General features: G+C 36.1%; 4 protein-coding genes across 4 annotated transcripts in view; 2 read left to right on the top strand and 2 right to left on the bottom strand.

The window, feature by feature from the left end:
• The first annotated feature begins 2 nt into the window (after positions 1 to 2).
• LOC112058359 (transmembrane protease serine 11C-like) lies at positions 3 to 4,262 on the top strand. Its single transcript, XM_024099128.2, has 4 exons — positions 3 to 283; positions 617 to 808; positions 2,079 to 2,218; positions 4,103 to 4,262. Exons 1-4 carry the CDS (start codon positions 236 to 238, stop codon positions 4,260 to 4,262), a joined length of 540 nt encoding a protein of 179 aa, XP_023954896.2. The 5' UTR covers positions 3 to 235.
• On the bottom strand, positions 4,250 to 5,889 carry LOC112058360 (ATP-dependent Clp protease proteolytic subunit). Its single transcript, XM_024099130.2, has one exon. It carries the CDS (start codon positions 5,724 to 5,726, stop codon positions 4,974 to 4,976), a length of 753 nt encoding a protein of 250 aa, XP_023954898.1. The 5' UTR covers positions 5,727 to 5,889; the 3' UTR covers positions 4,250 to 4,973.
• Positions 5,890 to 6,587: 698 nt separating this feature from the next.
• Positions 6,588 to 9,437, bottom strand: LOC112058355 (uncharacterized). The gene is made up of 3 exons (XM_024099125.2): positions 9,132 to 9,437; positions 8,011 to 9,051; positions 6,588 to 7,209 (listed from the first exon to the last, which is right to left on the bottom strand). The coding sequence occupies exons 1-3, from the start codon at positions 9,184 to 9,186 to the stop codon at positions 6,851 to 6,853; spliced, it is 1,455 nt and encodes a 484-aa protein (XP_023954893.1). The 5' UTR covers positions 9,187 to 9,437; the 3' UTR covers positions 6,588 to 6,850.
• Positions 9,438 to 11,053: 1,616 nt separating this feature from the next.
• The window catches only part of LOC112058354 (unc-112-related protein), a 59,376-nt gene continuing 53,931 nt past the window's right edge, over positions 11,054 to 16,498 (top strand). Inside the window, exon 1 of the mRNA XM_024099123.2 lies at positions 11,054 to 11,326. Coding sequence (XP_023954891.1) covers positions 11,181 to 11,326 — 146 coding nt within the window. The 5' untranslated portion in view covers positions 11,054 to 11,180. The remainder of the gene's footprint in view (positions 11,327 to 16,498) is intronic.

The following is a 16,498-nucleotide window of genomic DNA, read 5'->3' as shown; positions in this document are numbered from 1 at the left end:
GATTGTTTATTTTGCACTGGCCATTTTGTGTTCGGAATTCAAACTGTATGCAACTAAAGACAATCTAGAAGGTCGTATAGTCGATGGAGAGGATGTGAAAATTCGAAAGTACCCTCATGCCGTGTTTTTAGAAGTGATAAAAACTGATGATTCAACTCACGTGTGTGGCTCATCGGTATTGAATCAGCATTTTCTACTGACTGCTGCCCACTGTTTCGGTAATAATGAAAGAGAGATGGAGGACAAAATTCTGGCTTATGCAGGTCATGAAAATCTGAAAAAGGTTAGGTATCTACTTTTATTTATTATTCTTTAAACTTAGCCCTTGACTACAACCTCATCTGATGGTAAATGACTATGCAAACTAAGATGAAAGTGGGCTAACGTAACTTGTTGGGAGTAGGATCAAATTCCACACCCTTTTCGGTTTTTCCACGATTTTTTTTCACGACATCGTACCGGAACGCTAAATCGCTTGGCGGTATGGGGCTGTCACTTCCATTAACATAGATCAAAGAGTCATTTCGAACGCCGTCCACAAAACAAAAGTAAAAGCAACATCCAAGAATCATGACAATACCTATTTGTATAATAATCAACCTGATCTATTTTTCAGACTAATATAGTAAGAAAAACACGCTCACCAATAGTACACGAGAGGTATGACTTTGAAGAAATAGTGAATGATATAGCATTAGTCTACTTACCTCGCGCATTGCCTTTGGGCAAGAATGTTATGCGAATCATCATAACGAAATCTTTCCCATTGAGCACCAAAGGTACCATAGCTGGATGGGGTGTTATAAATGTGAGTTAAGTTAACCTTCTTAGTATTTTATGTGAGAGTTTAGTTTAAATAAATTCAAAAGAAAATATAATTTTAAATATAATAAAATAATGATAAGAAATACTAATATTATCGGGAATCGTGGCAAATTTGAGTGAAACGAACTGTCACCCGCACCATCCTACATTAAACGAACTGTAGTATCTTAAAAAGTTCAAGGGCTCAAAGGGCGTTCCAGATTCCGAGAAATTCTAAAACTTTGATAATGATAAGCACAAGAATTTGAAGTAGCCGGAGGGGAATAGAGGATCTAAATTGTATTCAAACTTCAAAGCTACAACAACGAACGAATTTCTCGAAATATACCTAGTGTAAGTTGTGAAGTTTATCTAGAATTCTAGGACTTTGGGACTGACAGGATTTGTGAGTGCGATCAGTCCTGACGCCCTCTAAGGCTGTTGGTAGCAACGACATTCAGGGCAGGGAACGGTAGAAATTGTGGACCTAATCTACTATGTGATCTTTTTTCAAAAATATTTGTATTTACAAAGACTGTTTTCGCAAGTAGGTACCTACCTAATAATCTATACCTACTCTATTACTTACATACAGCGGAAACAATTTTTTTTTTTAAAGAATATTTGCCATATTTTTATAATATGACCAATATTCCTCTCCAACTAGTCGGGAAAGACTGTGCTAGGAGTGGGTACAACAATAGACCACCGGGGCGGGGATCGAACCACCACCCCTCGGTGATGAGTCGAACCGCTCTTACCGTTGAGCTATTGAGGCTTCTTTGAATTGAAAAACAAATTGATTGTTTGTTTGCTTGCTTGTTTGTTGCCTTTGAAACTACTGGACCGATGTCAAAAGTTTCACCAATGGAAAGGTAACTTACCTAACTTAAGCTTTTTTATACCCCAATTTCCATTGATCTCTGATAAAAGGACGCACAATCATGTAGAAAATTTCACTGAAAAACTGGCCAATTTTGCTTTTACAGTTTTAGAATTATTGATAAAGAAAATTATACTTAAAAGTATTTAAATATATAATTAAAAATTCCAAATTCAGAGCAAATTTAACCTTAAGTATTGAGTTTATGGTTGAATTTGCAAATGCGACTACATGAATTGAGTACCAAGAAGTTGTGTTTGGCACTCATTGAGTGAGGACGTTTTTTGGTCGCTGATTGTGCATCCACTTTTTAATAGGAGATCGATGCCCTATTCCTACGGGAATGGAAACTACGCGGGCGTAACCACGAAGTCCTGCTGTTTATTTTCAGGATTTAACTAATGAAGAGACAATATTACTCAAAGCAATAACACAAACAGTAAAGAGCAAGAGGACGTGTTCTCGAGTGACCTCTGGACCGGGAATGCTGTGTGCGGGGAGCTTGCGGAGTTCGGACCCCAGACCGGCGGAGTAAGGAATTTTTAGTGTTCCGTACCCAAAGATGAAAACCGGACCCTATTTACTATAGCTTGGCAACTGCGTAACATTCCCGATGTTTTACGGGGCGAGAGCGATGAATGAAAACCGAAAGGGGTGTGGATTTTTCACCCTCCTCCTAACAAGTTAGCCCGCTTCCATCTTCGATTGCATCATCACTTACCATCAGGTGAGATTGTAGTCAAGGGCTAACTTGTAAAAAAAAAGTCACTTTCGCGCACGATTTCACAACCGCGCAGTCTTTCCCCCTGTCACCTGCATATCATGGGAGTGTTATCAACGAACATGCCAGACTATAGAACGGGGATGATGACTAGGTTTGAATATATTGATTTTTATAAGAAATAGGGTCAATATTAACTAATTGATATGTAAAAACCAAAGACTGTCTGGATGTTTGCAAAATAAATAAGATTATGTATAGGTATTTCAAAATGTATAAAAATCTATTATCGTAATTAGATGAAAATTCATAAATTTTTATCTCTCTTACATCAGATATATGGACTGTAAACATAAACGCACAAATAACAAAGATACATATTTATAATTTTGTTTGAACGCCCATACAAATCTAACGATCATTATAATCAACAACGTCATTAATTCGTGCCATTTTGTATGGGGCGTTTTTCAGGGATCCGTGGCAGTGCCGCAAATGTGGCCCTTTAAATACTTGTAGCTCCGAAAGTTACTTAAGAAGTGAGGTCCTAGTTATGTAAAACAAATATTTAACGGGCTCTCATACATCAAACGTGATTAGGGTTCCGTAGTCCACAAGGAACCCTTATAGTTTCGCCATGTCCGTCTGTCAGTCCGCGGTTTAGAACAGAGACTATTACTAAAGCTGTCATTTAGCATGAGTATGTAAAAAAAGAGCTGTGATAACCCTCTGCCTCCGATTCCGGAGGGCGTAGGTTCAAATCCGGTCTGGGGCATGCACCTCCTAATTTTCAGTTAGGTGCATTAAAAAAAATTAAAAATCACGTGTTTCAAACAGTGAACGAAAAACATCGTGAGGAAAGCTGCCTGAGATTTTTCTTTATTCTTTACAGTTGTCTGTAGTCTGCCAATCCGCATTGGGCGGTGTGATGGACTCGTGCTCAGCAGTGAGCCAAATATGGTTGATAATGATGTACATTAAAAATGTAAACAAAGTCGTAAAATAAAATCTTGAACAATATATTTTTTTATAGTAGAGAGCACATGTAAAGTGGGGATGAATTTTTTTTACTCATGTATCTCTTAGTGGGGGGTATTTGGATAGGTATTTGAAATATATGAGAAGGCCTGGCTGTGTAGTTTTTTTTTTTTTTATTCTTTACAAGTTAGCCCTTGACTACAATCTCACCTGATGGTAAGTGATGATGCAGTCTAAGATGAAAGCGGGCTAACTTGTTAGGAGGAGGATGAAAATCCACACCCCTTTCGGTTTCTACACGGCATCGTACCGGAACGCTAAATCGCTTGGCGGTATGTCTTTGCCGGTAGGGTGGTAACTAGCCACGGCCGAAGCCTCCCACCAGCCAGACCTGAACAAATTAAGAATATCTCAATCTGCCCAGTCGGGGATCGAACCCAGGACCTCTGTTTTTTAAATCCACCGCGCTACTACTGCGCCACGGAGGCCGTTGTAGTCGGCAAATAAAATGGGCTGATAATGATTATGATGATTAAGACATAGAAACCAGTAATGTTGGGACGTGTCATGACCCCTGCTACTGTCTGAAGATAGCTACGAGTAGCTATCTTTCTTCTTTCTTCTGGGCCATTTCCGCACTTAGCCATGTGATTGGCCGTTATGCGTTAAGTACGAGTAGCTAATTTAAAGTAATTTAATTTTTTTTTCTATTTCAGAGGAGACTCAGGCAGTGGATTAATAACTCAAAACTATCAATTAATAGGACTCCTGTCCTACAAAATGACAGCCTTACCCGCTCTACCGGTCTATACCAATGTTTCATATTACTATAATTGGATTAAGTATCACATTAAAAAAAGGTGTATGAAAAATTAAAACTCATATATTTTACTATACCCATAACCAATGATATAATTAAAAAAGAGAGAGTACATACTTTGTACTGAGATTGTGTTTTTGATAGGTTGTGATCAAATAGGACAAAGATATTCAATTACAATTGCTTTGATTTTGTCTCATCACTACAAAGACAAAAAGTTGGCATAACCTTGAAACAGTGCAGTTCAACAACCTTGTATGCCAGTTCAAAGTTCACCCATTCAATCACAACCTGTCAGATTTTAGTCTTGGAGTTTTATTGATAGTAATTGCCTGACCTAAGTTACAACTACTAACTTACTAATAGTATATGCTTTTGAAGACATTGTATTTGCACTGAAGCTTTTTTCAGTTAGCATGGGCATGGTGACCGTCGCCTGTATGATGTTCATAATATGTACTATTATAGTGAATTGTGGCAAACTTTCAAGAGTGAAACGAACTGACACCCGCACCATCCTACATGAAACAAACTGTAATTGTGATAAATGATATAAAATATGTAAATTGACATTAATGTAGCACCAATTTGATGCATTTACAATAAAATGAATTCAGCTGATAGAGAAAACTATATGTGACACTACCAACCTATATTGTTCATATTTAACTACCAAGCTAAAACAGTTATTAATCTCTCTGTTTATTTTTTACATCATTGTCAACAATAATGAAAATAATTTGTTACATATTTCTATCTAATTATATCTAATCAGTAGCAGTCACAGGAGCCGGGCTTGCTGGTGGCGGTGAACATTCATTTTCCATTGCATGAGACGGTGGGTGCTCCAGTATATTGTCAATCAGACCAAAAACTTTAGCTTCCGACGGGGACATGAAATAATCACGCTCCATAGAACTCTGTATTTTTTCTATAGGCAAACCAGTATGACGGACATAGAGAGTGTTGATCTGTGCTTTCAGTTTTAAAATCTCTTCTGCTTGGATTTGAATGTCAGTAGCTTGACCTCTGACACCGCCGGACGGTTGGTGAATCATTATGCGGGAGTTTGGTAAAGCGTGACGCATTCCGGTCGCACCAGCTGCTAAAAGTAATGATGCCATACTGCAAGCTTGTCCCACACACCACGTCGCGACCGGCGGAGTTATATACTGCATTGTGTCATAAATACCGAGGCCGGCAGTCACATTACCGCCTGGAGAGTTTATATACAAATGTACAGGTTTTTTACTAGATTCCGACTGCAGGAATAACAGTTGGGCTACAACTAGCGAACTAATGTCATCGTTTATCGGTCCCATTAGACAAATTATGCGTTCACGTAGAAGCCTGGAGTAAATGTCGTAAGCCCTCTCTCCTCTGCCAGTCTGTTCCACCACTATGGGTATCATGCCAAGTCTCGCCGGTTCACTCGTTTTTATCGCTCTCTGTGACACCAACCCTAACTTTGGTGCTCTGAGAGCGGTTCTTGCAAATTGACGAACGTAATTCATTGCCATTTTTGTGGAACACGTATTTCACTGCGCTATGAGTTTTCAACCTAGCAATTACACTCGTTATAATCCATTTATTGTTTGTATATCCAATTTTACGACAAAATTATGCAAAAACAAAAAAGTTTATAATTTCACGTTGTTTTCACTTTTTAAAATGACATTGACAAATGAAGTTTCATAATGACAATGACATTAATTTTGTTTTTTACTGGCTTTATAAGTCTGGCTTCTAGGCTATTTCAGCTTTAGATCTCCCATTGGCTACGTTCCACTAAGCGATCACAACTACAGTTTTTCCTCAAGCGAGCGCTGTATTTTGTAGTTAGTTTAGCCCCGTAGACTAAATAATATACTATTCGTGAGCGAAATATGTGAAGTTTTCGCCACGACCACACAGACCGTGGTCATTTGGAACGTCTGCAAGAATATACTCGTACAGACTCGTAAATCTGTGAAGAACATAGATTTACGATTCGGTACAAGTGAAGAATATGGACTGATCGCTCAGTCGAACGTAGTCACTGCAAGCTAAAAACTTTTAAAATCTGATTTCAAGTCTAAATGTTCATTCTTTCCACCAAGAAATGAACAAAATGTTAAAATAATGAGAATGCTGGGCAAAAATTAAATATTACCTATATTTCAATTTTTAATTACACAAACTAAACAAAAACGGCTACTGACCGGATTTGTATATCATTGCCAAATATAATCACATAAGGGCCTTTGATTCAGTCCATATCTAAAATCTAGTTTATTTGAGTTACAATAAGCTTCCTTTTATTTAGTAATCATATTATTATCCACACAACAAAATAATTTAACAGGGATAGTAATCTACTAGTTATTATAAAAAATGAATACTTCAATAAAATAATTATATTTGAAGTCTTGTTTACAAAATCACAATGTAATCACATAAATCATCATATATTGTAAGGTCACACATAAAATAAACACTGAAAACATGAATATGGTCTATCAATATAAAAATTAAATCACAAAAATAAATTTCTAAATGTATTTTTAATTAACAGAAATGTCCTAAAATATATCTTATATCCAGGCTATTTAAAAAAATTGGTTACCATCCATTTCTGTAGTAAAAAATAAGTTTTTTTTATGTATTATTTACTTTGAGGTTGCTTTTTTCTCAGTCTCATCAAAGCCTCTTGTCTTTTTCTTTCAATCAGTAATTTTATATTAACATCTGGATTTGTTTTCTGAACACGATTTATATTAACATCTGGATTTGTTTTCTGAACATGATCTTTTCTTTCTACTACACAATTAACCTTATTACTAGGAACTTTAAGCTGGAAGGTCGCTTTTTTAACTGGTTGTACATGTGATGATATAGCAGGTGGATTGAACTGCTGTGTGGCTGTAAATGGTAGCTGTCTTTTAGCCAAAAGCTTCTCTCTTGCTTGTCTGTGTTTCTTCTTTATTTCTTCTGGTGTGCATCTTATTGGAGAATCTCCTGGAACTGATAATCATATTTGATTTAACATTAATTACTGACAAACCTTAATAAATATTTGTAGAAAGAAGTCTGTTTGTCTTTTTTTTTAATGAATATTTGACATATCTTTTTAATATGACCAATACTCCCATTACCCTACAACTACTATATTTATAATATTATTAAGAGACAAAGCTCTGCGAAGTCTCTGAATCTACTGAATCAATTTTATATTTATGATAGGCTATATTTTATCCCTACATTGTCACAGGAACGAGAACTACTCAGGTGAAAACACAGTGCAGGCAGGTATAAATAATTTATCATCATCATCATTATCAGCATATTTTAACTACCCACTCTGATCCAATGTGGATTATCATACTTAGGAGACAAATATCTTAGCATTCCATGGATTCACTTCTTGCCAGGTCCATCACATGGCAGAGAAAATAACTCTGAGCACAGCCCTGGACTCGTGACCATTGGGAGTAGGGATTCCTTGACAAAGTTAAACTCATTCATATTTCACAGGACACCCAGAACCTGGTGATCATAAGTCACATAGGCTAACCACTGGACCTTAGTTACACAAAATAAATCATCATCAACATCGTTAACAAATCATTAAATCGTTATTCAGCTCACTCTTGAGAATGAGTCTCCTCTCAGAATGAGACAAGTTAGACCTTAGTCCACAGTTAATATGAACATAACTAAAAAGTTGGAGGCATGCCCCACACTGGATTCAAACCTACACCTTCCGAATGGAAGACAGAGGTCATATCACAAATAAGTTAAACTGCATAAATAATTTTTACTGACCTAATATTTTTTCATCACTTTTGTTGAATGGCATTGAACTGTACCTTCCAAATGCCGTACCACTGGTTGAAGGTTTATTACAATTGTTAAATGATGGTGACTCCGGCATAGAGCTGTGCCTACTAAATACAGACTTGGATGATGGACTTCCATCACAAACAACTAGTTCTTTCAACATCCAGCTACTCTCCTTTGCATTATTGGCTTTTTTTCGTGATTCCTGGAGTACTGGCATTTGTGAGAGCCTCTCTAAGGCACTATCGTTTAAATTTTCAATTATACAATCAAAGGAATCATTATTCAACTTTGGGGAATCACATTTTTTTAGTTGATTCAAAGATGGTGAAGCTAATTTAATGTTATTTAAAATGGCATCCATTGAGTCTTGGTCAATGTTGAAAGCTGGCTTAAGATTTTTCACATTTTGATCTATACATGGCCTTTTTGCTGGATTTGGGTGTAAATTTAATATATTTTCTTCCACAACCTGACTCGCTTTCAATAAGCACTCATTCATTGAATCATCTGACTCTAAGCCACTCTCTGGTTCAGTTTTAGTAAACTTTGAACTCAAAACATTCTTTCTAAGGCAGCGGTTCTTGCTTTTCACACCACTTCTAGGTGAACTGTCACTTGTGTCACTGAAGACATCTTCTTCTGACTGTGGCTTACTAACAATAGTTACAGAAGGTTTTTTAGATATATACTCATGCAAATTTTGATTCAATTCCAGAAGATCTTGAAATAGTTCAGTTTTCTTTTGAGAGGGTTTCACCACCCTACGTCTGGCCAGTGGTTTTTCAATTGAAATAGGTTTAATTGTTCTTTTTGTGCGTCTACTTACTGGGGTAGTGTTTTTGAGTCGTGATTTACCGGTTTCAGATTTAGGTGTATAGAAATTCCAGACCACATCAGTTTCACCCTCTGCTCCATCTTGCGTACACAGAAATGGCACAGGGCTGGCCGACTCGGAATCACATATAGAATCACTGTCTCGTGAAGGCGAATCAAGTCTATGTTCTGGCGTCGAACATGTTAAAGCTGTAAAACACATGTTATCAGTGAAATTATGATAATTAACCGTAAGTGTCACGTCTGAGGAATATATAGCGAAGTATTACCTTTGTTTTTGCTTTTGGCGACCATTTCTTTTGATGATAATCTTAAATTGTTCATAAAGTATCAATACTATCAAATGAATGTAAAGTGATTAATATTTCGAGACTAAATTGTGATGCATCGCACTACAATTTAATACGAATTATTTAAACTGCAATATTACATTCAACATAATAAGGTCCAAAACGAGAAAACTCAGTCTTTCTTTTTATTTGTGATAGTCTTGCTTCGCTCGCAATTTGTTGCTTGAAAATAAAATAAAATGTAAACTTTAATTTTATTTTATTGTGACAGAGGGCAGAAACTGACATTGACAATTGACATATTATTGACGTGACAGCCACAAACGGCTAAAAAGATGACAGCTATGGATTTTTTACTCTATACACTATGGAAAATTTTAAGTCAGAAGCGTGTTTCACAACTTTACATCCACTATATAGACCTAGCCATTAGCCACTGACTACTTTAGTATTTTAGTCGAATACGAACTTCGACCATTAATAACAGGACCTGCCTTGATATCCGTTACCCCTCTGGCGAAGATCAAAAATCAATGATCTAACGCGTTTATTAAAACTGTTGCTATAGAATCGATGTCTCATTGTTGTAATCGTTTTCGTCGTGTAAAGAGCTCCCTAAAAATGTCTGTTTGTGAAGTTGAATGGCATAAAAAACGAACAAAAACTTGTAGTTTAGTAAAAGATGGAGTAACGTTTCATTTGTAAGTATTACTACCTTAATTTTATCAAATTTGTGATAAAAACAATTTCTAAAAAGAATCGATTCTTTTGACAAAACAGCAGAAAATCGATCAAGTAATCGACTATTCTGTGGTGTCTAAGCGATGTGTTTGTTAGGCTATGTAAAAATTACGCGTGTTGTATTGCGAGTCAAATTGATAATTGTGTGTAGTGTATGGATACAGAATATATTTAATGGTGATAAATAGTTTCAATGTGTGAGTTTACCTCGTCCCCCTCAAAAAACGACAGATTTTTTTGTTCGTGAATTTGGGTGTGAAACAGATCCTAAATAATCAAAGAGTACGAACGATTTTTGGGTGGTAAATTCAAAAATTGTTCGTACTCGACTAAAATTAAATGAAAGTAAATCTTATCTAAATAAATGTTATTTATTGTCATTCGTCTGTCCTAATTTAGATTTTATTAACTAATAAAACTATCAATATTAATTGGTTGCTCTATAATGACAAATCTTTGTGATGTAGTGTTGCCACAGCGAGTTAATTAGTTCCATTATTATTAATTTTTACTCGCACTCGCTCTTTATAATCTTCATGGACATAATATTATGGCCAAGCAGGAAGGGTAGTAGGATGTCGGTATCTTTCTCTAATAGGGTGACAATATATTATTATTCTAATTATCTAGAACAAGATAATAACGAAAACGATTGGGATGTATTTACTTGTGTGTGCTAGGACATTACCCCATGGATCCGGGTCACGGAATTGTGGGTCGGCATACTGAGCTTTTCTTTCTTCTAAGAAATTTTGAGTAAAAATATATTTTTATTAATAAAGTTCAATTTTCATCCATTTTTCCAGTATGCTTTCCAGTTTTTTCATAAAATCCTTGATAATCATTTATAAGTATATGTTTATAATTATTTTAGTGTAACTATTATGCAAACGGCCTGTTGCTGGAACTTGGCCTGCGCACTGCCGTGCGCTTGGATCCAATTCCATATTCACGATTTCTGTATCCGAGACCCGACACATTTAAATGTAGCATTGTCCTTGAGAACTGCATTGAAATTTGAAATTAGTCAATAATAAATCGGTAGGTATTTAAGTGAGTCGATTGGTCTGGAAGGTGTGGTGCAACTTTTTAATATAATCTACAATTCTATAACAAGGAGCTCAGAGCTACCGCAAGTCTCCGTCTCCCTCCGCCCGCGCCCCCCTACACCAGTCGAATGTCATCCGTCGTGTGAAGTGGTTGGCTGTCGAATATTTGTTTACATAAAATCGCGATGCTCCTTCGGAAGTGACTTTTCAGTGCAAAGTGAACATATAAACATACAAAATGCTCGCGGACGGTGAAATAGTTGGTGACGGATCATGGAACCTCACGATCTACGTGACAGACATGAACGAGAAACGCACTATGGTTGTAAAGGGAGACATGCACATTGGTGGAGTTATGCTGAAACTGACGGAGAGCTTCGGTAAGCTATCATTAGCGGATGAGTTCATTGTATATTTGTTACGAACTTCGAATATACCGTTTGTATCAGCGCTGAGTCACTTTATAAGAATAATGATTTACAGTTAAATGTGTGTCTCATATTTAGTCGCCGGCGCAGTTGTGTCCTAGGTTCGAATCCCGTTTCAAACTAACAGTTTATGTTTATAAAATCGCTGTAGTGCGATGATTCTTCGGTTTCGGTTGGCTCGGAGAGGCTTCGGTCTTGGCTGGTTGCTATTACTGCTAAATAACAGCGATCTTGTATGTGAAATAGAAACAATGTCAGGTCATGCTTTCAAATGGGTCATTTACCACAACTGTGTCTAAAGTTTATAGTTTAAAGTCATTTGACATTGCACCTTCAATGAGTGATAAAAATAAATTATTTAATGTCTTCTATGCAAAACATGAAGGGCCTGTTTTAGAGCCTTTACTGATAAGTGTTGAATAGTTAAAAAGTAAGTTTGTGTCAACAAAATTTCTGAATATGTAATCTGACACCTAACACAAGGTAGTGAAATGGAATTAATTTCAAAAAATTATAGAGTTAGTGAATAGCACAAGTTGTTATACTTTGCAAAAACCTGATTAATCTGTTCTCTAATTACACTCGGACAGCCAGATTGTAGAAAATAATCTCAACGAAAGCAACATAAACTGTGTAGACTACAATGCATTTCATAAAAACAGCACACAAAAGTTGTTCCCAATGCTAAGCAGGGAGCAACTATTTCACAAACTACAATTGTGAAGTCAGTTTTTCAATTAAATATCAAAAAATTTCTAATGACATAAATTTTATTAATTTTAATAAATTAGACACCTTGGGCCCAGAGAGAATATAGTTTTTCTAGAACATTCTTATTAAATTTTGTGTTAAACATATATTGTACATGACAAGACAAAACTATGAACAAGACAAACTATAGTAGTACTTTTTCCTTCCAAGCCTTCTAAACTTGGTGCATCCAATGACAAAAATTCCCTGTTACAATATTATTGTCAGTAATATTGACAATATGTAAAAAGATGTGCCGCCAAGCCATATAGTGTTCCAGTATAATGTTGTGTAGAAACTGAAAGGTGTGTGGACTTTCAATGTCCTCCTAACAAGTAAGCTCCCTTACATCTTAGATTGCATCATCACTTACCATCAGGTGAGATTGTAGTCAAGGGCTAACTTGTAGAGAATAAAAAAAAAATATTGACAAATTTCTATAGGCATGAATTTTATTCCTTTTAATAAATAATTAGACTTCTTCGGTCCAGCGAGAATATTTTTTTTCATGACCATACTTACTTAAACTTTGTGTTAAATAATATATGGTGCATGACAAGACAAAACTATGAACAACGCAAACTATGGTGGTGCATTTTCCCTCTGAAAAGAAATATGTAAAAAGTTATGGGAGCCCACACACACAATAATATTGTCAGTATTATTATCAGTATCTTTAGTAAAGTTGCAGTAAAAAAAAATAATATTGTCTAAAGGCTAGGGTACTTATTCCATGGTATAAATTTAGACAATATGTGTAAAATCTGCACTTTGCTCACCATTAAATGTATTTATGTAACTTACTATAATTTACTATTATCAGTACACACTGCTTTGCACAGGCACAATAAGAATGTGACATAAGTTGATAAGATAAAAGATTATTATTACAGTAGCTATAGATAGATTAGTGTTTATAGTCACATTTTATGTTTGGTGGATATACAAAAAAAGTTTCGGCCGACCCCCCACTAGATGGGCTGAGGATATCAAGCTGGTTTTTTGATTGAATTGCAGAACCGGTTGTAGAATTTGTCATTTGACAAATAGTCGAATGATATTTTAAAAGTGCATGTAAACTGAGCCTACTTGCAATAAATGAATTATGAATTTTTTTGGAAGCTGCTGGATGCTGGCGGTTTGAGACTGTTGTGCTTAGAGGTCCATGCAAAATGCCTATGTCCAGCAGTGGATGTCTATCGGCCGCATAGAAACATATTATGACTAATTAACGTTTATTTAGATTCGAAGCTGTTATGGTTGCCTTGAAGCTGGACTGAATTCCTAGTGGTCTATAGTTCAATCCCTATTTTTGGAAATATTGTTAAACCTACTCCTAGCACTAAGGTTTCAAAAAAAAAAAATATTACCTAATTAGGAAAAAAACATCTCAATTTAATTACACACAAACATCGCTCCGTAAAATTCATGGAAATGCAACAAATGCGTAAAGAACACATTCCGTGGCCATTAATACAGGATTCTATTCGGGCAACCTCGCAAGTAATTTAGCAAAAGTTTATCAAGAATTTCTTATATTAGCATTTTATCAGCATTCATTACTCCCCAGTGGTTATGCAAAACTGGTTTTGATAGGTAATAAACGCTGTACCTGATTCGCGGTACGGGGTGATAATTCGTGCGAGCGAGAAGCGAAATGCTCTCACATGCGGGCCACGGGAATTCCGCTTCTCCGAGCGTCTTTGTGGAGGAGTAGTATAGCACTATTCTGTAACGAAATTTTTATTACACGATACCGTGTTTCGAATGCGTCTCTATATATCTCTATCTATAGTATCGTGTTAAACAGAGAGAATACAGATATAAGTCGAGTTTTAAACATCGTCACAGAATAGTGCGTATGTGGGAATTTCGGGAAATTTGCAATCCAATGTTACTGTACATCTGAGACAAATCTAATGAAAAGGCAGTCAATTTTTTATATTTGTATAATTGCACTTGGGGCGTCAATGAGGGGTGAGCGTAAGAGAATAGCCCTCTAATTTCTTAATATTACGAATCTGTATCAGCCGAGTTACGAATCTCACAGAAGACTTCTGTGAGATTCGTAACTCGGCTGATTGGAAATCGTAAATATTTGAACCGATAAATTTGTGGGCTGAGTGAGATTAGAGCTGACGTCTCTATGACCATTGTTGGACTTACGGGTGACGTAAAATCGCTGTTGTTGACGCCAGTTTCCATGGCCGGGCGGTCGCACGCGTCCTTCGCGAACGATATGTTATGCCTGGCAAGGCGTTTTTATACGCTCCGGTTTAGGTGAGCTACCAATCGACACTATCCTTAGCCTCCCAGATAAACTTACAATGTTGGGACTCTTCTATAGATATTGAAGCGTTAGATTTGGCGGAATTTAATTATGAATAATGAATATTGAATTTTTTGCTGTTTCCCGAAATATTAGAGAATCCAGGCTCGACCGCCACCAACTGATAACAAAACAAACTCTCGCGTGTCATATCAAAGCTTGTCATTGTCAAGCTCAACGGTAAGAGCGGTCGGACTCATCACAAAGGGGTGGTGGTTCGATCCCCGCTCCGTTTGTCTATTGTCGTACCCACTCCTAATACAGTCTTTCCCGACTATTGGAGGGGGATGGAAGTTTTGGTCATATTTAAAATGATATGGAAAATATTCTTTTAAAAAAAATCAATACCTTAGTGGCATAAAAACGAAACCCACACAGTATTTGTTAAATAATACAATCACAGTTTATTGCTGCAAACTCTGAATATTCAACCTCAGTTAATTCTTCAAAAATATATTCTGTACTGTTTTATAATAAACAGCATAATATATTGGAACAATTTATTTCGCCATAACTAATAATAACGTCAAAATATTGGCGTAACCATAACATTTGCACCTACGCAAACACTATGGGTATGGGATAAACTTTCAAAATGGCCGTTCGATATTCGCCCACTGTTATTCAATAGTAACTAAGTATGAATAATTCAGTATCTATTCAATGCACATATCTTTAGCGTAAATAGTTATTGGTTTTAACATAACAACACATTAAACACTCGTTAAAAAAAATCAAGTCTACTTAATCGATTTCCTTCTGCGTTATTAACATCTACACCCTCAAGCTTTATATTCTTTCTATAGGCCACGGACTTAACTCTGGCAGAGCTTCTTGCGTTCACCCAATTCCCTTAGTGACATTGCTGCACATTCAAGAAACTACAGCAAATACACAACCAAAAAATAACCGTATTACTATTTCACGAGACACTGTCCACGAAGGTTCTACTTGTTATTTTGTTCATCTCAATTTGATACTTTCAAATGATTGGCCAAAAAGGAACCACACTGAATTTTCTTTAATTAATTAATTTATTTATACTTACTCTTTATTTGTACACCATAAAACAATATAACACACAAGGAGTTGAATACAATGCGGTCTTATGGCTTCATAACGATCTCTTCCAGGCAACCTTAAGTTTAGAAAAATATTAAAGTGAAATTTACCAATAATTCTGCAATGGAGTCGATGATATTCAATAGAAATGGCTTATTTCAAGATTTTAACAAGATCTCAAGTCATGTTCTTAATTGAAGAGAAAGGAAATTGAGTGATCTATGCAACTATGTTGTAAAATCTGGTTCTACCTGCATAATCGCGCCTTAATTGTAAAGTACATAAACTGGTTACATGCATACTTCATTTACAACTGTTTAAGACTTAAAAGGGAATGAAATTACTCCTATAGATCGAGGACGAATATCATTTAATGTAATGTAGAAACCTTAGATTCAACATAATTGAAATGATCGCCGTGGAGTTAAGTGTGATCCTTCGCGATAGTTTTTCATTTGAAGTTATAAGTGTCATCATCATTCATTATACAAGGTGTGTAATTAAATAATTAGAGCAGGTATTTTAATATCTGATATCTGAGCAACAGTTCACAGGTCATGCTAGGAACACGTCGTAAGTTCTTGGCGCCTGCACTCTTAAATCGAAAGCTTAGATGTTAAACCTGAAAAGACCGAAACATACGAGTAGTTAGGTAATACTTGGCCTGGGCACAAGAAATAGGCATGGCGGTAGTAGGCCAGACAAGCTTTGCTTCAAAGAAAAATAAACTAAACAACGGTTTATAATAACTTGCATGATCTACAAATATTGCAAAAAATTATGACAATTCACACAAAGTGCGGTTGGTCGCTATTTCACAGTCGATTAAAAAATTAATCGAAATGAAAACCGTTCGACGGTTTTTATTCCGACGATCATGAAGAACTACGATTATAATCAAATATTAGCTAAGTTATCAAAAACCTCAGGCGCTATGGTTCTCAACAGTTGGTTGGAAGTTCTTCTTCGCAGTTCTATTGGAGCCAA

This window comes from Bicyclus anynana, chromosome 21 (assembly GCF_947172395.1).
Source record: "Bicyclus anynana chromosome 21, ilBicAnyn1.1, whole genome shotgun sequence".
Taxonomy (NCBI): domain Eukaryota; kingdom Metazoa; phylum Arthropoda; class Insecta; order Lepidoptera; family Nymphalidae; genus Bicyclus; species Bicyclus anynana.
The sequence above is the reverse complement of the archived record's forward strand: the minus strand, read 5'-3'. Positions and strand labels throughout refer to the sequence as shown.